Raw genomic sequence first — 26,034 nt, forward strand, 5'->3', positions numbered from 1 at the left:
ACGTCACATTCTGCCTTGAGTATATCCAATCAGCACCAAGTAAACCCCAAGCCCCAGCCAGGAGTTTCTCGGGGCCGTTCTGAGTACCTACTCCGAGGCAGGGACTTGTTTAGCCCCTGTAAAAGTTCCGGAACTCTGTGCTTCGGGGGTGGTTCCTGCGGTGGAGACACGCACCAACAGCCCCGGCCCCGTAAATTTACCCCGAAGTTCCTGCGGTGGAAACGGGCCTTAAGTCATGGTATGGTATGCTGCACTCAATGGGTATGGACTAGTAATTGTTAAAAAGCAAAAGCAGCATGTGTATACATTCAGTAGGCTATATCTTCAGTAGCTAGCTAGCTAACCCTACACTTTTCAGGGTTTGATTTTGGTTTTGGCTTTTTCCAACCTCTCCAGGTAACGAGTATCATTAATACACGACATGCCCCAGGCACAACATTTAGCTCCAAATCCACATAACCAGCCTGAAAATGAAAGAAATCTGAAACAATGGAGCACAGCTGTGTTGTTGTCGGACCCTGGTCTGAGCCGGCCCAATGCTACTCTATGATTGGCCAGTCTGCGTCTGGGGGCGCGACTTAGCAAAAGGTCAATTGGTACTAGGCTTTTACTGTAATTGAAGTTTTACGTTAAGTTTTCGATGAAATTGTGGTTATCTAAGGGTTTTAAAGTACTTTAACCAGGAGCTGTGTCACAACCACTGCTGCTCTGCTAACTGTCGGCCATGTTGATGAGCAGTCAAGCTACAATAACCAAATTCCCATTGTTTTAAAAACCCCGGCATGCACCTGTCACCTTCCAAACCTCACGTCTCTCCCTCTGACCTGGAATTGAATCCCTTCCACATGACTCTATAATAAGGTCCTGCCTTCATAAATCACATTCTACATCCACATACAGAGGGAGTGCAAACATGTGACACATACAGTACTTGAAACCAGTAACAAAAGTGACAATAATGGAGGAAAAAAGAAAACTATAATCAATAAAATAAAAATTCCTGAGGATGATTTCTGCTGTTTAATGAACTCAGTGGAGCCTTTGTGTTGGAGGCAGTGTGCCGTGGAGGTTTTATAAACCCTGTGAACAGTAGTAAGGCTCGATGCCAAGGCTTTCAAGTTAAATGTGGCACCGGACTCGGCCGCTCATAACTCAGAGCATTATCAGAATTCCAGTTCAAAGCATCACACTCATAGAAAGTACTCCGGCCAGAGAGCAGACCAGAGCTGAAGTCCGGCGAGAATTTCACAGTTTTGTAAACTTGTCACCAAAAGCTGCACATCACACGACAATGAAAGTAAACCCTGCCTTTACTGTATGTTCTCATCAGGGACTGAAGAAAGAGCTGACGATATGTTTTATATCTTTGTTGTAGCTGTTATTTGAACAGCTCATGAATAAAATCCTTCAGGAGCTCCTCTTTAAATTAAATTTCTGGCTGCATTTACAAAACAAATGCCCAGCTTGATGTTCTAAAACACATTTCTGATGATGTTTTACACAAAGACCTGCTGCAGAAATAGATGCAAACACTACATCTACACTATATATCTCGAAAAATTGTAAAATTAGAAAAGAAAACGCTAATATTCAAACAGATAAAGAGAGAAACGTAACACAGCTCTGAGCATGTGTGACCATAGTGTTGAGTAACAACAGATTACACTACATGCATGTACATGTGCACGCAGGAATGCCACTGATAACAGCTCCTGGAGGTCGACTACAGACGACAGAAATAGAATCAATAAAAATGTCTTCCTGTTAAATGAACGCTCGAGCCATCAGCTCTTCCACTGTTTTCACCATCGGGCATCTCAGGTTGCTCCGGCTCTGGTGCCGAGCCACGTTGGCTGGTGTGAGCCAGGAATGCAGTTGTCACTATGTTGTTTATAACACTAGTCCTGCGTCTCATATGAGAGCAGAGACAATTGAAATATTCACTAATTAGAGGGGAATTTATGAATGAGAATTTGTTGATCCTTTTAAAACAGCCAAATATTCAGTGGTACTTTAATTAACTAAATATATCTTAAGGTTTTAGACTCTTAGACGGACAAAACAAGTAATATGAAGACCTCAACCTGAGCTTTTCACTATTTTCTGAGCAAACAATTAGCTAGAAATTAACCTGAAGATTAGCTGATAATGCAAATAATTGTGAGTGGCAGCTCTTGTCCACATTACAGCTTGATAAAAAGTACCAAATGGATTTGTGATCTGAAAATAGGTGGATTTGTTTTGGAGTTTGAATTAATTGAGAGGATATATAATCTTACTATATAATGACGAAAACTCTGCCTGTGGGTCTCCAAGTTCGGTGACGTCACCGCGTTATCTGGGGCTTTGTCGGCGAGGGCTTGGTGGAGAAATCTTGTGGTGTGCACACACAGGTTGTAGCGCAGTTGGCGAGACTCCCGATGACAGAAACACACGTCGCCAGGTATGAACACTCAAAAGATTACGATAGTCTCCGCAACGCAAAATCAGGGTGAAAATCGTGTAATGTGAACTAGCCTTTAGCCTTTCCAGGTGCACCGACATAAGGTGTGTAGAGTCATTCAGTGGGCCAGATCGGACTCCTGCCAGTTTTGGCCCACGGGCCGGATGTTTGACACCCCTGATTTAGGGGATGTATTGTCAGAAACGGAATATAAGATGATAAGCATGTTTGAAAATAAAAATCATTGTGGTTTTGGTACCTTCTACATTGGGAGCAGTTCCTCATCCACAGAGTTCATGTTGCACCGCCATGTTTCTACAGTAGCCCAGAATGGACAAACCAAACACTGGCTCTTTGTCTTTTTAAAATGACATTTTCAAATGCACAAATGGAAACCTGAGACATTTTTGGAGCTGCTCCTGCACTGTTTACAAAGAAAAAAAAAACTGCCATAAAATTCCTGTGGCACATTTACTTTGTGTCTGGTGTACTCAAAACTTGTACACTACTTTATTGTACTAAACAAACATTTTGAAGTGCAAGCTGTTTCCAAAAAGAGTTAAGTGAGCAAATTGGCTCACAGTGAGGTTGCAATCTGCAATCCTCCCAAATAGATGCCACTAAATCTTTCCTTTACTGTACATATTGGTGCCAAAATGACCACAGAAACTATAAAAGACCCCATACCAGTAACTTTAAGATTTACTGACGTCATGGCAGAGCCTAACAGTGCAGTGGAGACATGTGTCACTCCTGTGTAACTTTATTCATCCATGACAGATATGCACACATTCCAACATAGGAGCTGCCCCCCCTGCAACCAGCGACGACTGAGGGACGAGGCGGTGTTAGTAATTCATACCTCCAGCTAGCTTATGTGTGTAAAGGTTATATTTAACAGAAACACCTGTTTACTGTGAGCAAAACAATATTTATGAACACAGCAGTACGTCAGATTTAAGCCCTCGTGCTTGGTCAGATAAATGTTGCCGAATTCCAGCTAAGTTTGCTGCCATTATAATGCTGCTTGGGTCCTGCAGTGAGCCAATGATGAGCGAGCATTTACTGCATAGTGTATATCACATATCACCAGGTTTAGGGAGACCCTTCTGATCACAGGGGCTCATGCAGGTCGGTCTTACCACCTCACTATGCAGATTTGACTGAATGAGAAAATTAACTTGGTAAAAATGTCAATCTCGCCCATTTGCCTTTAACTTTTAATCTCCCTTTTTCCTATTTCACTCCCTTTTCCACACACACAAACACACACAGAGCATGCGCCACTGATCCAAGGTCAGGTGCCTCCATTCACATCCCTCTGCAGCATGAAACTGTGTCCACACAACACTGAATCTACAGGCTCAAACATGATCAGCAGCAATTTATAAATCTACAATCACAGTGAAGCAGTTACAGACAGTTAGACGTATACACACACACACACACACACACACAGATCCACGCACACTGCAGCAGAGTGGTGCAGCAGAGTTGCCACTGCGACCCGTCCCATCAACCTACAGCGTCCCACCTCATCCGACATCCGCTGGGACCGGCCACCGCCACACGCCATCACTTCTAAACCCCACTGGCTGTAAATTCCCACCAAATCTTGTTAGCATGAATGCAACGCAGCGGGACACAGGAGTCTGTTTACAGTCAGAGAGCTTGATGACTTTACAGTAAAGTACAGACAGGAAAGACTTACTTCTGCCAAATAGTCTGCTGCCTCCTCCACTGCCATGTTTCTCAGCCTGCAGCTCAAAGAGTGAAACCTGAGCACTCAATTACTGTTGCAGCTAGCCCTATAGCCTGGGAGGCTAGGGAGAGAGGGATGGGGGGCCAGAGAGGAGAGGGGGAGAGGAGGAGAGGAGGAGAGGGGGAGGGACGCACTGTGTGTGTGAGGGAGAGAAAGAGAGACAGAGAGTGAAAGAGTGTGAGTGAAAGAGAGAGGCAGAGGGAGAGATAGGGGCATTATGTCACGGCTAAAAATACCTGGCTTGCAGTGAGAAAGTCCAGAGCATGGAGGAGGAGGAGGAGGGGGGGGGGGGAGACAGAAGAGTTTCCGGCGTTAATCTCAAACTAACTCTCACTGGAACAACACGGGGTCAGAGGACAATGAGTGTGTGCACGCCACTTCATAAAGCAGAACATGAAAATTAAAGTTTCCTCCAAGTTTGTACTTCATACTTTTATTGCACTGAATCCAAGAGGGAGATACTGTACATTTTAACAGTGGTGTTAATCAACAGTTCCATCACGATATGATATTACATCGATTCTTTGGACAACGATACGATATTTGCCGATATTACTAAGTCTGCCATTATATGATTTTGATTCGATGAAATTTAGGGGCCTGCGATTGATATAGGATATATAAGATAACCCAAACAATGTGTCATGTGACTGCAGTTGGTTCGGATCCAGGTTGGAACACGTTCTCACCACAAACCAACCGCACCAGAATTCGTTTGTAACCGGACCAAGACCACCTTTTCAAGAAGGTCTCGGTCCGGTTGTTTTGGTGCACACCTGAGTGTGATTGCTGTGTGTGGGCACTCCTTCCCAAACGAACTGCACTTGAGTTTGATCGAACTGAACCGAACAGGGCAGGTGTGAAAGCACCCTGAGATGTCACTTTCATGAGACTGAGATGGATACAAGATCATGGTGACCCTGACCTTTGACTTTCGACTACCTAAGTCTAATCAATTCATCCTTGAGTCCAAGTGGATGTTTGTGCCAAATTTGAGCAAACAAGGCGTTCTTTACAATGGTGCTTTCATGAGATAGAGATGGATACAAGATCACGGTGACCCTGACCTTTGACCTTCGACTACCTAAGTCTGACCAATTTATTCTTGAGTCCAAGTGGACGTTTGTGCCAAATTTGAGCAAACAAGGCATTCTTTAAGATGTTGCTTTCATGAGATAGAGACGGATATAAGATCACGGTGACCCTGACCTTTGACCTTCGACTACCTAAGTCTAATCTGTTTATCCTTGAGTCCAAGTGGACGTTTGTGCCAAATTTAAACAAACAAGGCGTTCTTTACGATGTTGCTTTCATGAGATAGAGACGAATACAAGATCACGGTGACCCTGACCTTTGACCAACTAATTTTAATGAGTTCATCCATGAGTCCAAGTGGGCGTTTGTGCCAAATTTGAAAAAATTCCCTCATGGGATTCTTGAAATATTGCACACAACCAACCTAAAAACATTGTGCTTCAGCCAGGGCTATCATTGGCATGGAGGCATAAAAACATTTAATAACAGGTGGTTACAAACTTTTCCAGCTGGTGGTGCCTTGTCCAGGAACAAAAGTAGATTCAGTTCTTCAATCTTTCAATCTTTCCCTGAACTTACCAAAGTACTTTTATTGCCTAAACCTCAGACAGGGGTCTGGACATAAACCCAAAATTCGGTTGCCATGGTACTGTACTTTATACACCTGCCATCCTGTCCAACCACCTCCTTCCAAAGCCTACCTGATACATGAATGTAGTGTTTAGTTACTTGATAGAAAGGTTATCTCTGAACATAATCCAGGCAGTGATTACGTTGCCACGACAACGTTTAGTAACAAACAAATGTAATTCCTAGGAGACGGTGTTGGCCTGAGCACACGTAATTTTTTATGTCTGTGGTGTAGAAAGAAATTAGAAACACTTTACGTCGTTTATGGCAAATGATTTCTTAAAATGGTGAAAGTGATGCAAAATAATGTGTGAATTCTGACAAAACTCAACAATTTTTTTTGTTTTAAATTAGAAGAAAATGACTAATAAATTACTCATCAATAGCTGAACATTTTCCAGGTCTCTGTCTTTGAATCTTCAGAACATTGGGCAAATTAAAAAAAAAACATCTATTTTCTAAGAGTGAAGTTATTAAATATTTGGGGACACTGCACTGTATAAAACTGAATTAATGCAAAAGCTTGTTTTTTTAATTAAATGTTATAGTACGACCAATTGGAGATCACTGATGTATAAAGTGATTTTGGGGACGGTACGCTTAATAATCAAGTGAAGTTATTGAATATTTTTCCAAATAAAAATCTTGCAAAACCCTTTTCTTTAAAACCAAGTACTCTACTCTCCCATTTGTCTCAAAGACTTTACATTGTGATGACCTTACAGATCTTTAAAACGCTTTTCTCGGCTTGAGGAAAATTCAGAATTAAAAAAAGTTTTCAATTCCAGGTGTCCTGTCAACAGTTTTACAATGGTCTCTTTCAAAATGATGGTCTATGGAGAAAATGCTTTTAGGGCCGCAGTGAATTTTTTTGCTGTAATACCGCAAGCAGCCACTGGGAAAAAATTGGAAACAGTTTCTTTCCTGGGGGCCTGGTGCAGACTCATCAGCACGAAATGGCAGCGATCCTATCTGAGATATTTTGGCTTCAATTTTGTACAGTGGGAGGAACTGGAGACGTGTTGTCCATCTTTATATACAGTCATTGTCCAGCTCTGAGGACGGCTCATTGTGATGGAAATTAAGTTGTAGCTTGTTGTCTACTTTACCACAGTTGGAGAGGAGCGTCATTTGTTTTAACAACGTTTTGTTTGATTTATTGATCAGAGAAATTGAAATCTATGAATATCTTTCCATCTTCACCTGTTTCAGGCAGGCAGCTGCTGTCCCCTCCAGCACTGAGTACAGGACTGGACGAGTCTACCTTCACACCTGCCGTCACATTTCAATGAGTTGTTAGCAGAGAATTTTCACTTTAAACGCAGAAAAGCCAAAAAATTCTGCAGCAGAACTTTGTTTTTCCTTCTTTCCTGTCCCATGAATCATCTCAGATTTATTCTGTGCCTGCTTGGACAAGTAGTTAAAACCAGCTCCACCTCGACAGCTGCAGCTGTTTGTGTTATATCTCCAGTTGTGTGTCTGTGTGCATGAAACATGCTGAGGGAATCCCTGCCTGACTCACAGTATCTGCATCCATCATCTTCTACATGGCTGCATAGTAAACACAGAGACCACTGCACCCAAAATAATCTGCAGACAGAAAGCTGCGTACTACAGGACTGATTCCTTATCTACGCGTGTAAAAACATGTTACTGCACCATGAAGTCTCCTGATAGCAGAGACAACGAGCCAGGATGATTCAAACAGACACAAACAGAGCCGAGGCTTCAGGCCCAGAGCCCAGCAGACAGATTAGCAGGATTTGTCCTCAGGTATTAAAGAGGTAAACAGCATCAGTTAACTTGGTACAAGATGAGCCGGTCAGTAAGCCTGACAATGACCTCAGCACTGAGAGTTCAGATGTACACAGGTACCAACGACAAAATACGTTGTTTGTAACTGTCCTTTAGAGTAACACATAGAGGCCTTTTCTGATCCAACGTCATTTGTCACTGGATCGCAAAACTGATACAAATCCCTGCTGAATAATAAATACATTTTATGATGTCACAGCACTACGGTTCTGGTTTGGCAGGTTTGGTTTGGCCACAAAAGGTTTAAAGAAAGATCCTGGTTTATGTTAAACTGACTATACCCTGGACAATATTTCTTCAGCTCTTCATGTTTAAACGACCCATTCCCCTGAAAAAATGTTAGCATTGTTCCTTTCTGCAAACCACAGATATGTTAAATAAGTACGTTATTTTGTAGCAGTGGTGGGCCATCAGATCTGCCGCTCCATGTCATTCATTCGGGCTGCAGCCTGACCAGGCCTGATGACCCATGGCCCAGCCACCACACACTCACTGACAAACCCCCGATCCGTCCCCATACTGGGTGAGAGCGAGTTACTGCCCCTAGCGTAGGAGTTCAAGTATCTTGGGGTCTTGTTCACGAGTAGAATGGAGTGTGAGATGGATCGGCGGTTTGGTACTAAAGGGACATAACCTGAAATTTCTCAGACTTTACAGAGCTCCCTCTTGAGCAGTGCCAGGCTTTACACCAGTAAACAGACTTTAAAGTTGACCTGTTGTGCTTTTTCTTATTTCCTGTCCCATATTGTAATGTCACAATGTTGGATGTTCAAATTTAACTACATAAACATGTGTAAAAGTAATCCCTGTGAGCAAAAAATCTCAGTGTATAGTGGCACTTTCTCTTGTTTAAAATCAGTGGTGTGTCTGTGTCACTCAAAACACACATTAAACACACATTAAACATGACTTAATAGAGACAGTTTCAAACACAAGTACACAAATCAGCTTCACTATAACTCGCAGCATTCACAGACAAACACTTGTCTTTATCTGGACACATTTTCCCCACAAATACAACATGCTAACGTTATTAGCACAAGCCTATGGCATTTTACATTGTATAAATTAGCGTAGCAGCTAGCAGACTTTTCCTCTTCTCATATGAAGCCAGGGACAACAGCAACATTTAACAAAGGTAACGTTACAAAATTCAGCTCCATTACAACTCACAAGGTTCACTGACAGAGCGTCTGTCTTATAGGCTCTGCTTCTATGACGTATGGCATCAATTTGACGCAGAAGTATAAATACTGCTTCAGTAACGCTGACCAATCAGAGCTGACTGGGCTCTCCAGGAGGGGGCTTAACGAGACAGGAGTTACAGGAGTGTTTCAGATGGAGGAGAATACAGGTGATCCAGCACAGAGACTATGACGACAATAAATATTAAAGCATGTAAACCTGTTCCAAAAACCCAAAATACAAGCATGAACCTGAAAATGAGCAGGATAGGCCGCCTGTAATGTTTAAAACCTGCAACAATGGAGATTATTGAGATTTAGAGATTATCAAATTCCTTCCCTGCCACTTTCTTCTCTGAGATGACAAAGGACAAAGAGGTAAATTAATCCTATCAGCATGGTGTGAGTGCAGATACACGACCACTCATTACCAGAGAGCCTAAAAACAGGATATAGACTGATCCTTACATCGTCACCTGATGAACACTGGACCATCAGATACCAGAGTCTGACTCATTACTGCAACATATTTCAGGGTCATTTCAGGCAACAGCTCCTTGTTGTGTTAAACTCTCCTTGAGCTTGACACTGAGTCCCCATCTCATCACTTAGTGTCTGTCAGCCTGGCTCGTAGGACACGGCACATAAACATGCACTCACTGCTGCTTTTAGACACTTACACGTTCATGAAATCGGCTGCAGAACAACCTTCAGTGATGCTCACATTAAGAACATTCAGACAGAATGCAGTTTAAAGTGGGTGAACACAGGCTCACTTGTCTTCATATGAAAGCGTTTTAAGGTAAAGGTGACATTGAGATAGTGCAGTTTTCATTACAAGCCTTTCTCTGACAGAGACACCTTGTTTTTGCTCTGTGCTACAGCTTCAGACATGTGCTAACAGCTTATCAGTCTCTGCTCACAGACTGTCCAGGGTGTACCCCGCCTCTCACCCAGTGTCAGCTGGGATAGGCTCCAGCCCCCCCGTGACCCCTAACAGAATAAGCGGTTACGGATAATGAATGAATGAATGACTAACTTATAAGTCGATTTTCATCTAGACAAAAAAGACCTGACACAAGTTTTCAGCCCTCACTGCTGAGTCGTTCTGAGATGGTTTTTAATTAACGATAATGCAGATGGTGATTATAGTGATGGAAGTAGGTTGTTCCAACGAGTTGGTCCTCTGTATTTCAATTAATATTGATAAAGGGAAGTCTGAAAATACAGAAGATCAAAAACCTTAGAGTGTCTTGTGGAATATGAGTGAATGCCTGAGGAAGACTTACAAGAAATTCTGGAAAGCAGAATGTATGTGAATATGAATTGCATGTTATTTCCAGTGAAATATTACACACACTGCACACTACACCTGCATTAATATCCCACAGTGCAATGTGGTAAATCTCCCGTTACAATGCAGTGGGTTAGAAGAAAAAGCATCTTGGATTCTGACCTCAGCTTTAAATCACAAATTAGAAACATCACCAAACTGTCTTTTTATCACCTCAGAAATACTGCCATGGTCAGTCAGTTTCTCTCCCAGACTAATACATGAAGACTTCTGCATGCCTTTATTACCTTTAGGCTTGACTACTGCAGTGCTCTCTTGTTTGGTCCACCTGAAAAAGCTGCTGGCCGCCTACATCCTGTCCAGAATGCAGCAGCTAGAATACTAACGAAGACCACACAGAGAGCACACACTGTATATCTCCTATTTTAAAGACACTGCATGGCTGCCTGTCGGTTTTAGAATTGACTTTAGGATTCTCTTGTTAGTTTTTAAATTGCTGGATGGCCGAACACCAGCCCATCTCTTAGATATACTTCTTAGATATGTACCCAGAAGATCCTCTACTGATGGCAACATGCTGGTCGTCCCAAGGATTTCAACAAACATGTAGCCACCGCAGCCGCACCAGACTAATTAACGCTCCCAGTTGTGGGTGATGCATTCTCGGAACCCATCGGCTGTATTCGGCGTCTGACTTCCGGCAGACGGCGATACAGCCTCTGGGGGCAGACCCCCGATTTTTTGGCATTCCGGTTTGATTTGGGCGGAGGAGGTGAATTTCCGTTTCCGACTCCGCTCGTCTTCCAGAGGCAAGATCTCCGGGGTTTGCCTACAGACTCTACATTCACTGAATGTAGAGTCTGTATATAGAGATTATGGGTGATGTAATGTGAACTCATCTGTTTGACACAATGGCGGCTGGCTGGCAACAAACAGTCTCATATCGAGCTAAGTTTCAGACAACATCCAAGGTGAGAATATTCAACTCAGTAACAGAATCTTGGTTGATATTTGATCAGACTGCTTGGTTTTACCATTTGGTCTCCATTTTCACTGTGCAGGAAACAGTATGGCGCCACTTCCTGTTAACAAACTCTCGCTATTACAGCTAAACATGGCACTGAAATATGATTCTGACCACGTCTGATGTGAGAAATAGACAGTGCATACACAGTCTTGGTTTATACTTGATCAGCGTTGTCTCGTTTTACTATTTGATTGGATTGCAATCGGAGTTTGAGAAAGAGAGAGGCGGCTCTGTCTCTTGACCTTGACCACGGTGGCGGCACAGGTGGCGGACAACGTTAAAAATGCAGAAGTATAGCCTGTAGTTTGAGCAACAGCCTGGGAGATTTTGGCACGTTTTGCGTCATTTGCATCATACAGTGGAGTTTTGCCGAGGGGGAGAACTAGTTAGATGGAGGAGAGTTTACCACAGGTCATCTTACTATATAATGATGAAAACTCTGTCTGTGTGTCTGTTCCACGTTTTTCTCCTCACTGACTTGGTCAATCCATGTGAAATTTGGCACAGTGGTAGAGGGTCATGGGAGGATGCCAATAAAGCAACATTACATCAATTGGCCAAAGGGGGGCGCTATAGCAACCGATTGAAATTGCAAACTTTGAATGGGCATATCTCATGCCCCGTATGTCGTAGAGACATGAAACTTTGCACAGAGATGCCTCTCCTCATGAGGAACACATTTGCCTCAAGAACCCATAACTTCTGGTTATATAGACTCTTCCTAGGAAGTTTGAGCGATCTGCATGAAACTGGGTGAACAGAATCTAGGGACCAATATCTAAAGTTCCCTCTTGGCAAAAGTTGGAAAACTTACTAACACTGAGCTTCTATAAGGCAATGAATATCTGCCTTTCAACTTGCTACCTCAACTACTAATGTACAGTTTTAGCCCACTAACTATCCCACTATTGGCAATGGTACTACTGTACTGTACCATAATAAAGCAATCGTACTATCAAATTCACAAAAACTGTATCTAAAACTATATCCCAAACACACACCATGCGAAACTGTACGTGAGCAACTGTGCACTCAATGGGTATGGACTAGTTTAGACATATTACACATTGTTTTGATGCAAATATGGTTGAAAATTTGGCGGAGTGTCGCTTTAATGAAATTGAGCCCTGTTACAATATTTCTTCATGAGCCCATTTCAGTCAGACTGTAATTCCCATCATACTTTATGATGTTAGTTTTGATATATATATGAATTAAAATGAAATTTAAAAACTTAAAAACGAAGGAAATTATAACTAAAATTATATTATAACTTCAAATCAGAGAAACACCTTGTCATATCAATGCCATAATATCCTCAATAGAGCAGTTATTGCCTCGGTGTCCAACGAGGAAGTCAATTACTCACTTTTATAATGTTTTAAACCAGACTGATGTGTTAAATGTCCCAGCTGCTGCAAAAAATGAGGAAATTAACTTGGTGTAAATATTGATGAGGAAGAATGGGATTGGATATGGAGGGAAGATGTCAGTGTGTAACTGTACTCGATTGCACCAGTTGCAAATCTCTCCCAGTAAAAGACATAAAATGAACCCCAAGTTTCCCCTCTGTGTCTAAGATGTAAAATCTCAGTGGGAACTTATAGACATTGTGTCTGGCTCTGTCCTAAAATCATACTGGGTGGACAATCTGCAGGATATGGAAACAATTATTGGTGTTGCTTTGTCTCTTTACTTCTGGGTCATTTATATTCTTGATGGTTGACCAGACTAATGTTGTGCTAAGCTGTCTGATAGTGTTGTTGATAAAATGAAGAGTAAATAATCAAGGAAATACTTTTTTGCTGTATTGAAAACATACCGTGACATCACTGTATCGTATCAAAGCAAACCGTGAATTTTGTGAACCATTACGCCCCTAACACATGCTACTGTTTATTTACATTACATATGTTGAGTGGGTGTGTAGTTCATAGTATGCGATGTCGGGCACAGAGATGTAGAGTGTCACCTCGTGCAGCTGGTGTTCAGTGAAACATCTTCAAAGGGTTTGATTCCTCCTTAAAAACACAATGATAAAGATCAGACCGGCTGCTGCATCAAAATGGAACTGGGTCAACTTTGATGATGTCAAGAGTCACGGCGCTCAGGCTTGTTTAACCGACGCATCCCAACCAGCAGAATTATAAAACCTCCACACAGAGGCAAACGTTGCTTCTGTTTGACTGTTGCCGATTATTTTGTTATTGACCGACTGATCGATTTCTTTCTTTCAGCTCTGAAACAAAACCGGTATTTGTGTCTCTTGTGTCGCTGCAGGTGTGAAGGAGGCTGACAAAGGCCGCGCCGCATCACACACTCATATCACCCAGCCACCCCCGACACACACACACAGACACCAGTTTAATGATCCGTCTTTGGTGTTTTATGACATCTGTGAGAGGGAGGGAGGGGTTGCCATGGCAACTGAAGCTCCGAAATTTGCAGCGCCGCATTGGGTTCAGTGAATGTCATGGGATGGAGAGAACCCGCCGGTGTTAAAACTATTATCAGTGACATTTGGATTAACCTACACAGAAGGAATGATGATGGGATGCCACATCTACGCCTTCTGGAAACTGATGTCACCGCCGCCAGCGGGGGCGCCTTTTATTTAACCAAACATTACCGACAAGGTTTTCCCTCATGCAGCTATTTCAGTCCGGGGTGTAATTAAACCTAAATATGTTCTTGATACCTGAAATAAGTCTGCACTTAAATCTGGCATCGCATGTTTGGACAGATTCTTCAGATAGTTCCTGATTTAAAGGTCCAGTGTGTTGGGTTTAGTGACGTCCAGAATTGAAACTTCTACCATGTGCCAAGCGTGTAGGAGAACTAGTGGCGCACACACAAACGCAAACATCCCTATCTAGCTACAGCCAGTGTTTGGTTTGCCCGTTCTGGGCACTGGAGGAGAACATGGCAACTTCCATAGAGGAAAAAGTTTGGCTTTGGTTTTTGATATCGTATAAGAATATTAACAAAAATATTCAACTCCATACTCTGAACTACTGCTGTTTTAATTTGTTTTTCCATCACAACATTGCGAGCACACAAGCCAGGGCCGTAAATGCAGTTACACTGGGGCCCGACTGCCACCTGATAATACGCCTGTGTTCAAAGAAGAGCTCACGTTGAATAAAAAATGGTGCGATTTTTTTATATATGCCCTCAAAAAGGCAAACCCATCTCCATCATGGTTTTCTGTTTTTTGTAAAATTGTATCAACCTATAACAAATAATAAACTAATATACACTTCCTATTTGTAATTTTTGTCATATACAGATTAGGGCTGCAACGATTAGTCGACTAATCGATGACTTATTGACTATTAAAATAATAGGTGACTATTTTAGTAGTCGACTAATCGGTTTGAGTCATTTTTCATAGAAAAGCACTATAAAAGTACCCCAAAATACTCTTACTGCAGCTTCTTACGTTCAGATATTGGCAGCTTTACACACTCTCTCATGAAGGTGAACTAAAACCCTTTGGCATGAGTACGAAACAAGACATTAGATGACGTAATTGTGGGGTTTGGGAGAGACAGGCCAATATTTTAAGACATTTTAACACATTTTTCGATAAAATGATTAGTCGACTAATCGAAGAAACAATTAACAGATTAGTCGACAATGAAAATAATCGTTAGTTGCAGCCCTAATACAGATATGTAATGATGATTGCTGGGTAATATGTATGTTGATGTTGTCCAGTATCAAGTCTCTGTTAAATCATGTAACGAGACGATACGATTTACAGCAGCTAGTTTAGGTGCAAAATCTCTCAAGACTGACGAGCTGGGTACATCTGCAAGTGGATATAACATAAAACGCAGTAAGACACACTGCTAGTAATATATATATAAATATATATGCCTATAACTCTGTGTGTGCTTCATAACTAGTATCTCAGGAGCACTATGGCCCGTCATAACAGCGTGTACTGGGGCCCATTGTAACGACCTGATGCCACTGACATGAGCTGCACGATATGAGGAAAATATGGGATAGCGTTTTAGAATATCGCGATAACAACATTACTGGTGATAAACAGATATTAAAGTGTGCCCAGTTTTCTGCTGCGTTATGTTGTTTGTTGAATAAAAAAAAAAATTTAAAAAAAAATTCAAACATTATTTTATTGAACAACTTGAACATCCAAATGAAAAAAGCAACCGTAAAAAAAGAAAAAAAAGAATAACAGTTAATTTTTAAAGTGCAGTTTTCTACTGATATTCTCTTTCAGCTAACTCAAAAAATCCCTGAGTGCATTTTCAGTCTTTCACCATGTGTTTACTGCGAGCATGGTTATTAAAATAAGATAATAAAATAAAAGTATTTGAGGAGATCATCACAAGAGTTATTTTGTGGCTTGAGGGTGGAACCCCCTGTTAGCTCAGAGTGGATGTTAATAAAAGTGGTGGATGGTCTAACACTGAAACTGCAGGATTAAACACCATTTAAAGATAAGACAGCTCACACCGTGCTGTGTATAACCATAACTGATTAATCTGGCAATTATTTTCTTGACTAATTAATGGTTAGGTCTATGCCATGTTAAAGAATAATGAAAAAATGTCAGTCAAAGTTTCTCAGAGGCTGTGGTAATGTCTACACTAAGCTTGTTTTTGTTGACTAGATTTTCAATTTAATGTCATATATGACAGAGAAAAACAGCAAATTATCACATTCAAGAAACTGGAACTAAAGAATGCTTTAAAAACAATCAGGGCAGCAGAATGTATCTTTTTTTTTATCGTTACCATGACGCCAACTAACACAATAAACACACCAAGAAAGACCTCGATACTGCACTCAAACATTTTTGAGTTAGTTGAGAGTATCAGTAGAAAACTGCACTTTAAAATGTAACTATCATTCTTATTTTTTTAACTGATGGCGTTTGGGTTCAGTTCAACGTTCAGTAAAATGTTGGAAATGATTTCCTTTAATTTTCTTAAAAACTACACGAGCAATTTGTTGTATTTTAGTAGTAAAGTAAGAGCAGCCTGTCACATACTTTCCTTATGTTGTGCAAAAATCAATCAATCATCAAAGTAGTTGATCAATTTCATGTCGATTGACTGATACATTTTATGGATTGATAAAAAGCCTTATTATTTGGGTAAGTGTATGCGCTATACTCCAATGTGTGTGACGGACAAATCACACACACACACACACACACACACACACACATGCACACAAAAATCTCAGCTTGCCTGGTTATTGGTCATCAATTTTCAGGTCCTCTGACAGTCCCTAGTGGCCACTCAGTGTTACTGCATCAACTGCAGCAGTGAAGTGCAGAAACAACACCGACTGTCTGTCCCAGTTTGTTGCAAATACACAAAACTAAATTTCAATATAGAATCAATACTGTTATCAATATTGTATATTAAGAACTGGTTACAAAAGAAAACATGTCCTCCTTTGGAAAAAGGCTCACATCATTGGTTATTGTATGTATTATTTAAGCAATGGAGAATGGGTAGATAAGGGTGTGTGTGTGTGTGTGTGTTGTCCTGTCTCCGACCGGTGCTGCGATCTGATTGGCCGCTCGGCTACTGCAGTCTCAGTACTCTCACAGCAGCACATGAGAGGAGGATGAAAACACAGCGTTCAAACTCTTCAGCTCCTCTTCGCTGCTCTTCACTCTCACATTTCATTTCCAGCTGAATGTGACCAGACTCCACATCTGTGCTATCTTATATGTGTTTAATCACAAATCTGACATATTATTTAGTCTCTTTTTAAAGATGTAGAAACTCCAGACATCAGACTGTGCATCTAGAAACCCCCCCTTCAACTAGTTCTCACTGTCAGCTGCAGGATCCGTCCCTCATTAGGTCTCCTTGCAATTGGCTGCTGTGCTTTCTGCTCATTGGACGACAGCAGATGACGCTGCTGCTGCTGCTGCTGGATTACAGGCACTGTGCTGATGTAAGGTTGTGTGCAAATCTATATGTATGTGTGTATGGCGATTTAAAGGTAGACACATTTTGCCAGCCCAGCAGGGAAACAGGCAATCAGACAGAAACACCCACAGACAGACATCGATACTGTCGGTTCCTCAAAGCACACACACACTCTCAGCTGTTCACATCTGGGTGTCAAAACTCCTGCAAATATACCAACACAACGAGGTCCTAAACATAAAAAAACAACAAGTAAGAAAGAAGGAAAGCTGCTGTGGCTCCACTCGGTTAATCTCTTCTGACAGAGACACGAGCGCTGGTCATGAATAAATTAACATCTGGCCTGGACCAGAAGCACACACAGCACACAGAGCACCAGCAGGGATGTGCAGCGAGTGTGTGATGGTGCAGCCAAACTGCTCCCACAAAGACCTGCTATCACGACATCTGCAACATCTACTTTGTCTCATTATAATGAGACGTGACACAAACAGAGGAGTAAACATAAACAAGGAAGAGACAGAGAGTCTGAGAGTTTAACGAGACTGCAGTAAACATATATTGCAGCTGAGGCTGATGAGATGTCATTAGTGTTGCAGGTTTTTGGTAATAAATGAAAGTGTTGGACAAATGGAAATGTTGACATTGTGATGGTGCAAAAGGAAAAGTTCACATTGTACCACATTTCATGGCAATCCATCCAACAGATGCTGGGACGTTTCACTAAAAGCCTAAAATGTCAACTTCATGGTGGCGCTAGAGGCAAACTCAGAGGATTACCTAAAGTCATTAGGATTCCTCATCTTGGGATCATGAATATTTGTGCCAAAATTTGTGCCACTCCATCCAGCGGATGTTGAGATATTTAACTGGACGCAGTGAAAACTTTCATCTGCTATTCTCAAATGTGAGGATTAGAAATAAATGAATATTTTGGGCTTTTGGAGGATTGGCTTCCACGTAGGCGCATGGAAGGGCTTCGGCTTTCCTTGTATGCACGTGGAAGGGCAAAGATGTGTGCTCTCCATACTCCATACTGTCAAATATCAAATTGCTAATGGAAATAAAGTTTTCTTTGACTAAAGAGGTCCTGACTGGATTAGCCTTCTCTAAGATGTCACCTGTTGATGAACATTTTTCTGTATTTTTAAAATATATTTTCTCCCATTTCACAAACTAAAAGCTTCATTGCTTTATAAAAAGAAAAAAAGGAAAGTTAGTGTCTTTAGAATGATGACTTTGTTAATCTTTGGGATTGGTGTTAAGCTTTTGATTTTCACAGAAACATTTTCCCCTCTATGGAAAAATGCAATGATTGTCATGTAATGAAATAGCCCATTTCAAAACGTTCTCACTCCCAACTCTTCAAATACGATAGCTAAGCAGCACAATGCTTCAAACTATGACACTCGAGGTGCCAAACTACTTTAGATTTAGGCAACAAACTACTTGGTTAGGTTTTGAAAAAAGATCATGGTTTGGGATACGATACGATACGATACAATACGATACGGTTTGTCTTGAACTGAGGAGCTACACAAGAATTGCTGCCTTACAATAACAGTCCAGAGACAATGAAAAGCATACATCATAAAACATACTACACATAACAGTACTGCACATCAGCCATTCATGTATTGCACAAAACAGAGCGCTATACGCAAAACACAACACACCCCCGAAAACATCAAGCAACATTATTTAGAATCTTAACTGAGGTTGGCACAAATTAATTTTTAAAATGATTGAGTTTAAATTTTGTATCGTCTGCCCGAAAGTAAAAGCTTGTACCCAGTGTGCAGAATGTGGGAAGAGTCAGACAATGGAATAAGTACGTTTGTTACGTAACTTTATTTTGGAAGTAAATTTATGAATATGTCACGTGACTTATGTGACATATGCAACATGTATGTCAGGTGACTATGTAATGTGGTGACAAGAAAAAAACACTCATGTTGAGTTTTCTTTTCATGCATGACACGAACGCCAGTCTCTAAGGTGAAAGTCCTGTGTTTGTTTGACCCACCCATCGCTGCTCTTTCCTGCCCTACACAGACTTTCTCGCTCTCCATCGCCACAGATGGGTTTAAACTGGAGTTAATTAAAAGCCTGGTGTGTCTCTAACACTAAAGGGTGCCTTGTGCCGCCAACAGCTACTGACCAAGCTGCTGCATTTGACGCCCAGAGAAAACGAGCTGCACATTTCAGTTGTCAATATAATTCTCCTAACTCCCCTCTCCTTGCTCTAGTATCTGTTGTGCTGCTACACTAAATATTAGTTTTTCACTCACTGGCCCCGTTACACAATAAACAAACAGCCAGATGAAGAAACAATGAAACCTACAGTAAACAGAGAAAACAGCAGAAGAAGAGAAGAAGCACTGCACGAGCAGAGGCCTTTAGCTTTACAGCTCATGAGTCCAAAGGCAATTAAGGAAATGCCCAGAAAATCAATGAAGCACTTTAGCTGTACATCCAACATCAGCATGGTTGTTTCCTCTCTCTGCTGACTCTCAGGCCTCGTGGCCACACTGGGCTGTGGTTTCTGTTAAACGTCCTACATTCTGTATTTATCCTTCAGTTCTCACATAGAGAGCTGAACTGAAACAAGAACTTTGAGGTTCCGTAGGAAAACCTCATTTAAAATCCCACTGACATTAGACATAATGCATATAACCTAAGAGTATGTCATGTTGTCCAGTCCATATTTTTATATAATGAGGGTAATTTAAAGGATATAAAAATTCAAATATTGTTGTTTACTTAAAATTTCTGCTTTTCAAGACCTTTAACAAACACCACTTCAGGTTAAAAGTCAGTTTGTGCTTATCATGATGATTTTGGAGCTGTAGTTTTTGTGTAAGCTACAAAATTATCAGCTTTGTTCAAATCACAAATGTTCCAGCTTCTCAAAGCAACTGCTGAGGTGAAAGTTAATTCCAGGCACATACTTTATTGTTTCAAGAGGTCTGAGGATATAAATGCTGAATAAGAGACTGCATCGAACTACAGAAGCTTTGTGTTGAAAACCCCTAAGTCAGTGGCTGCAAACCTTTTGCCTGATTGCTACAGTGCCTGATTGCTGTCAGTAAACTGTATGATGTTTTTGGTGGGCGGGGCTTAGCTGGAGGCAAAACAGTTCTCCACGGATATTAGCTAACACTAGCTAGCAAGTTCTGTTGGCTTGTTTTAGACAATGGAGGAAGATGATGTGAGTGGTGCATTCGGAAATATTCATTCCGAGTGTCGGAGCGCACTCTGGCACAAACTGGACCTTTTGGAAATTTGGAGCGCTATCAGAATGTACAGTTCGGAGTGGCAGAGCACCGAGAGAACTTAACTGTTCGTTAATTCATATAGAAATATAACGCTTCCTTTCTTTCTAGCGTCAGACTGAATTTACGATCNTTCCGAGTGTCGGAGCGCACTCTGGCACAAACTGGACCTTTCGGAAATTTGGAGCGCTATCAGAATGTACAGTTCGGAGTGGCAGAGCGCCGAGAGAACTTAACTGTTCGTTAATTCATATAGAAATATAACGCTTCCTTTCTTTCTAGCGTCAGACTGAATTTACGATCGCACCATGTCAGGTCACTCACTCTCTGGGACCGCCAGTGTTACTTGAATAAGTAAACACTGACCAACGGGACCAGACTGGCCGACCCGTATGCTCTCACTCAGTGGATGGATGATGTCACAGGAAGCCAATCTTACAAAGGAGGACCACACTTGTTTGTTTTGCTATGGAAGCTAACGTTAGCTAATGTGCTAAAAAGTTAGCGTTCCAGAGAAATCCAATATTCCTCTTAATCCCTCCCCAGTTTCTGATGAGGTGGACATGATAACCCTTAATACACATAACGTTATTCATCCCTACAACAGGAAATACTTTTTCGCCTCCGTCCAGTCCTTTGGTCTTATCACATTTAACCATAGTTGTTCTTGTTGACGGGCAGTGGCGGCTGGTTCTGAGCTATGCCTCCTTCTATTCTGGCTCCCAATAACACAACAAGACAAACACATTTTAAGACTCCTATGTAGCCTACAGCCCTGTGTTGGAGAGGCAGGTTTCGCCTCCAGCTAACATGCTGCTGTCACTGTGACGTCGGCCCTAAAAGGGTCTATGTGTAAAGATGAAGAAGTGTAGAGAGCAAACATGGACATGTATAGAGAGAGGGAGAGGGAATAGTGTAAATTAGGACAGTGTTTTTGGCTCCATGAATCCTGAGTGGCTGCACATCTCTGCACAGTGTTAGTGGGCCAGGACATGAATAAACTAAGAGCCCCTTAAAAACCTCTCAACAAAAAGCATGAGTGCAGCTTTACCTCACCAGAGCCACACTGTATCCACTGCAACCCTGCACAGTCTGGTGGTGCAAGCAGACTCCATGTATCCACCCAATTCTACAGTACACACACCCTCCTGTAGCGTACTTATTCAAGGTGAGAAGGGATTGAGATTTAGCAGCATGCAGTGAGCAAAAGGCGGGGAATCACCTCGGATCAGGACCCCTGGAGAAGCACCGAACTGTGAGGAGACTGTAGCATAAAAAATGTTCCTACAGTGAATCACTACAAAAGAAACAGTTAATGATGATTATGAGCATCTGAAATGATTCTCCAGCAGGAAGTCAGGAAGTTGAGGCACAAAAACTACTTGGTCATGGTTAGGAAAACATCGTGTCTTGGCTTAAAATACGTGGTTTTAGTGCCACAATCAAGGCTGGAAATGCTGCTGAGGTCTTGCTAGAAACAACCTGTTTTGAAACATACAACTGTAGTGTATCTGTGGTTTACAGAAACGCACAATTCCAACCATTTCGAGTTGGTGAGCTCCTTGTTGAAGGTTCTGGACAATCAAAATGTGTCTTATGAAAACGTCTGTCCAGATTAGGATGTTAAACGAAGACTAGTCTTGAACCTGGGTACAGTCCATCCCACCTGCAGGGCAGCTGCCAAACATGAAACTCCTCTGTCAGACACACACACAGACACACACACCGGTGAACTGTGTTTGAGTGTCTCTGTCTATTTCTGTCTGTCTGATCCAGGCGGGTCTCCTCCCTGCTGCTCACCTTCAAAATGTCCGCTACACCCAGAGAATACAGCCGAGAAGACTCTTCCTTTCACACAAACACACACACAGACTCACATCCTGTCTACGTCGTGACTCCTGTGCCATGCATCAACACCTCACCCACTGAGAACACACAGGGGGTGAAACATCAAATCATCCTGTCCCGCTGTTTGTCTCTCTTCTCTTATGATATGCCAGTGTTTCCCCCAGTCAAAGCTCAACTTAAAGGGACAGTTCACCCAAAAATCCTCTTACTAACTATTTTCTCTCTACTGAATTACACCCACCAACCATATCACTGCACAGAAGCGTGCATCGACTGCTTGCTCACCTAGCAGCACTGAGCTAGATAACGTTACAGCTCAGTGGAGGAGGATGCCATCAACGTTTACATCTTGCGCTGTCAAGAATATAGATGGATTACTGAGCAGACCTACCGGGCACAGGGCCAGGGCCCCAAAGTATCAGGCCTCCCCTGGCCTTCCCCTGCAAAATGTCACTCAAATGAACACATACCAACCAGGAAGAGACACAAAAAGACAACAGAGCGATGCAAAAGATCTGCAGAAAGACACAAAGCTACCTCAAGTAGACACACGAAATTACCTTGAAGAGACAAAAAGAGACTCCAAAGAGACACAAAAGAACTACAAATGGGGGGAAACAACACAAAATGACTAAAAAGGGGGCAAAAAACTAAAAAGAGACATAAAAGGACTACAAAGAGACACAATAGGACTACAAAGAGAAACAAAAGAATTACAAAAAGGGGGGAAACAACACAAAATGACTACAAAAAGGGGCAAACGACTAAAAAGAGACACAAAAGGACTACAAAGAGACACAAAGGAACTACAGAAAGGAACTACAGAAAGGGGCAAACAACTAGAAAGAGACATAAAAGAACTGCAAAAAGGGGGAAAACACCACAAATTGACTACAAAAAGGAGCAAACAACTAAAAAAGACACAAAATGACTACAAACAGGCGAATGATAGAGACACAAAGAGACACAAAGAAACTACAAAAAGGGGCAAAACAAACAAAAAGAAACATGAATGGACAACAAATAGGAACAAAAGAACAAACATGGTATGAAGAGACACAAAATACTACAAAATAGCAAAATCACCACAAAGTCTGTGAGTGTGTTTTTCGGTCCTATGGAGGAGACGCCTGTCTGTGCCCAGGGGACTATTCTCTCATAGCCGCCCATGGTCATGTTGTCCATAAGATGATGCACACTTCCTTGTACACAGTGATACGATTGGCAGGTGTAGTTCGGCAGAAAGAAAATAGTTCCTACATGAAACTGCTCACAACAAGGTCTGTGGATTATCTTGAGTAACCAGGTCATGATTTCTGAAAGAAACATTAATGCTGAGCTTTTGAAATTGATTTTTTTTGGCCCTTTGAGCACCACAAGCTGAGTGCCATCTAGTTCCTCCAGCACTCTGCAACTGACACCAAAACAATCTAGATAAATAGATAAATAGAACTTTAGGCAAGAAGAACAATGCCTTTGAACTATATATTTCCTGGTCTTTTTTGCTGCTGTTTGCCACCACTTCTTATAGGATGACGCAGTGATTTCGCACTTTTCTTCTAAACATAATGCACCAAAATTTCATTAAACAAATACACAAATTATCGATTCCTGTTCACACGGGCTGCTGTACACCCTGGACAGACTGTCAGTTTATGATGGAGCTCATTTATAAACAGTTACCAACATTTGTTGCCAAAAATAAAAAGCAATTTGAGTAAATTTGGGTGACAATAAGCAAGACAAAACTCTGCTGCGTACGACAGCTGCCCACACATAAACAAGGAGGTGTCTCGTTTCAGTCAGATTAATTCAACATATTGCGCCGAACACTAATCTGGCTGTAGAGGAGGAAAAACAAAAACAGTGGTTTGTTCAGTGAAACGAGGATGGGTTTAATCTGCTGATTTGCAAGTGTGTGGGTATGTGTGGAAATGAATGGACTGTCCCAGTTCTTGGTGTCGATCTTCTTCCGTGGAGAGAGAAAGAGAGGGCTGCAGGAAAGCAGAGGGAAGGAGGATAAAAGACCTCGCTAACAACATCCTCATCTTTCTCCGTCACTCTCTCTCGGCCCACTCTTCAATTTCCTCCTCTTTTTCTGCCACTTTATCAATCGCTCTCCTCCATCTCTCGCTGCACGCTCTCTTTAATTCCCCTTCATTTTAATTTGATTTCACCCTCTCTTTCCCCGTTCTCTTTTTTTTGCAGCGTGTTGGGGATGCGTTGTGTTACCTCTCTCCCCCCCACGCACAACCCCCTCCCTGTCATCCCCCCATCCACCAATCACGATGCTTGGCAGGCTCTGCACCAATCCTCCGGCCCAGCAACCCCCTCTACATCCATGTTACAGTGAGGCCTGGTGCCGCGAGGGTGGCATAAAAAACATGACTGCCTTCCTATCTGACACCTCTTCTCCATCTCCCCTCCTCTAACCTTCCATCATCCCGCTGCCTTCCTTTCACATTTCACGCCGGCTCTCTTTTCTGTCTCCTCTCCACTCCAGCTGTCGTTTCTGCTCCGCTCTGTAATGGAGTCATTCTATAATTCATAAACGCTCTCTCCTCAGTTGGGTTTTCCGACTTTGTCATCTTTGCTGAGTGCCGTCAGATTGTCCAAGTTGGCATCTGGTGCTCCATAGCTCGTGTGCATGCCTCATGTATGTTCCTCCCTTTGTTAAACTTAACATTAGACTGCATCTTTCTGATGACAGAAACAAGTCTCTTTAGCTCGTCACTGTGCGATAACTGTTTCAGCTTGGTTGCTGCAAAAATCGGCAGCAACAAAGGAGAGTTTCATGTTGACAAGTCCCCGATGACTTTGTTGTATAGATCTCTTTATTGAGTTAGATCTCACATTGTCTTTCATCTGTCAGGTTGCTTCTCTCACCGTCAAACACAAAGACGTGGTGGTAAACATCTGCAGTAAAATCAGCGGCACTCGACGGAAACATTTGTCTGTTTTGTACAATGAAAAGCAAAAAACTTGCACGGAAATTTATAAAATCTGATTGTGTGGGTTTTTATGAATGCCTGCACCCCCCCAAAAACACTCAAGTGGACTTTGATTTCAGCAGCCTTCAGAAATATACATCTGACCAATGAAATCCTTGTTCCAACTTGTGTCATACCTTCATGTCACAGCTAGCTTGCTCCCAAAATGGGGGAACAGTTTACTAGTTTGGGCTCTCAACACGCAATACTGTATCACAAACATCGCAACGATGGTGCATCAGCCAGGATAAGATAAAGACTGCGATGTAGCCAGTATGCACTTGCTAACATGAGGCTACATGTTGGTCACAGAACAGGATATAGACAACAGCTAACTTTAACATTAGCATCAAGTTTTTGGTTAATGTTTTGAGTAGTTAACGTTAGCTTAGTAGTTAAGTTTTTGTTGTGTGGAGTGGATACGGGCACTTTTTAGGAGGAATATAACCTCATTCAGCTGCGAAAATGCACATACTACAGTCAGAGACCTGGATACAGCGTGTGCGGCAGGGCCTGTTCATTCCCATGAAAGTTGCTCAGTGGCGCATGAAGCCAAAAAATCTCTGAAGTCACCCGGATGATCAGTGCTGCTTCCATATCATTGGATCCATAGAGCAGGCGCACAAGGGACTTACAGCCGCAGAGCGCGCCCGAGAGTGGCCGAGCGGCCAACTTCCACTGGCCAAACAGCTGACTTTCGGTTTAGCTCTCTGCTAACTTGAATGGGGATGGAATAATTTAATCTTGTGCCTCTGTTAGACCTTCCAAATATAATCGGACCAAATGGATTAGATCTTGATAGTGGAA

At 42.0% G+C, this 26,034-nt stretch overlaps 1 protein-coding gene across 16 annotated transcripts in view; it reads right to left on the reverse strand.

Annotated features, from left to right (window-relative positions):
* The window catches only part of LOC126400323 (ankyrin-3-like), a 236,498-nt gene that overhangs the window by 124,987 nt on the left and 85,477 nt on the right, over window positions 1–26,034 (reverse strand). The window contains exon 1 of one of the 16 annotated variants that reach the window (XM_050060944.1): window positions 4,155–4,256. The exons of the other annotated variants lie outside the window; for them this stretch is intronic. Within the exon in view, the coding sequence (XP_049916901.1) occupies window positions 4,155–4,190 (36 nt within the window). The 5' untranslated portion in view covers window positions 4,191–4,256. Of the gene's footprint in view, window positions 1–4,154; window positions 4,257–26,034 lie in introns of those variants that run through there. 16 annotated transcript variants of the gene reach the window in all.

This window comes from Epinephelus moara, chromosome 13 (genome assembly GCF_006386435.1).
Source record: "Epinephelus moara isolate mb chromosome 13, YSFRI_EMoa_1.0, whole genome shotgun sequence".
NCBI lineage: Eukaryota > Metazoa > Chordata > Actinopteri > Perciformes > Serranidae > Epinephelus > Epinephelus moara.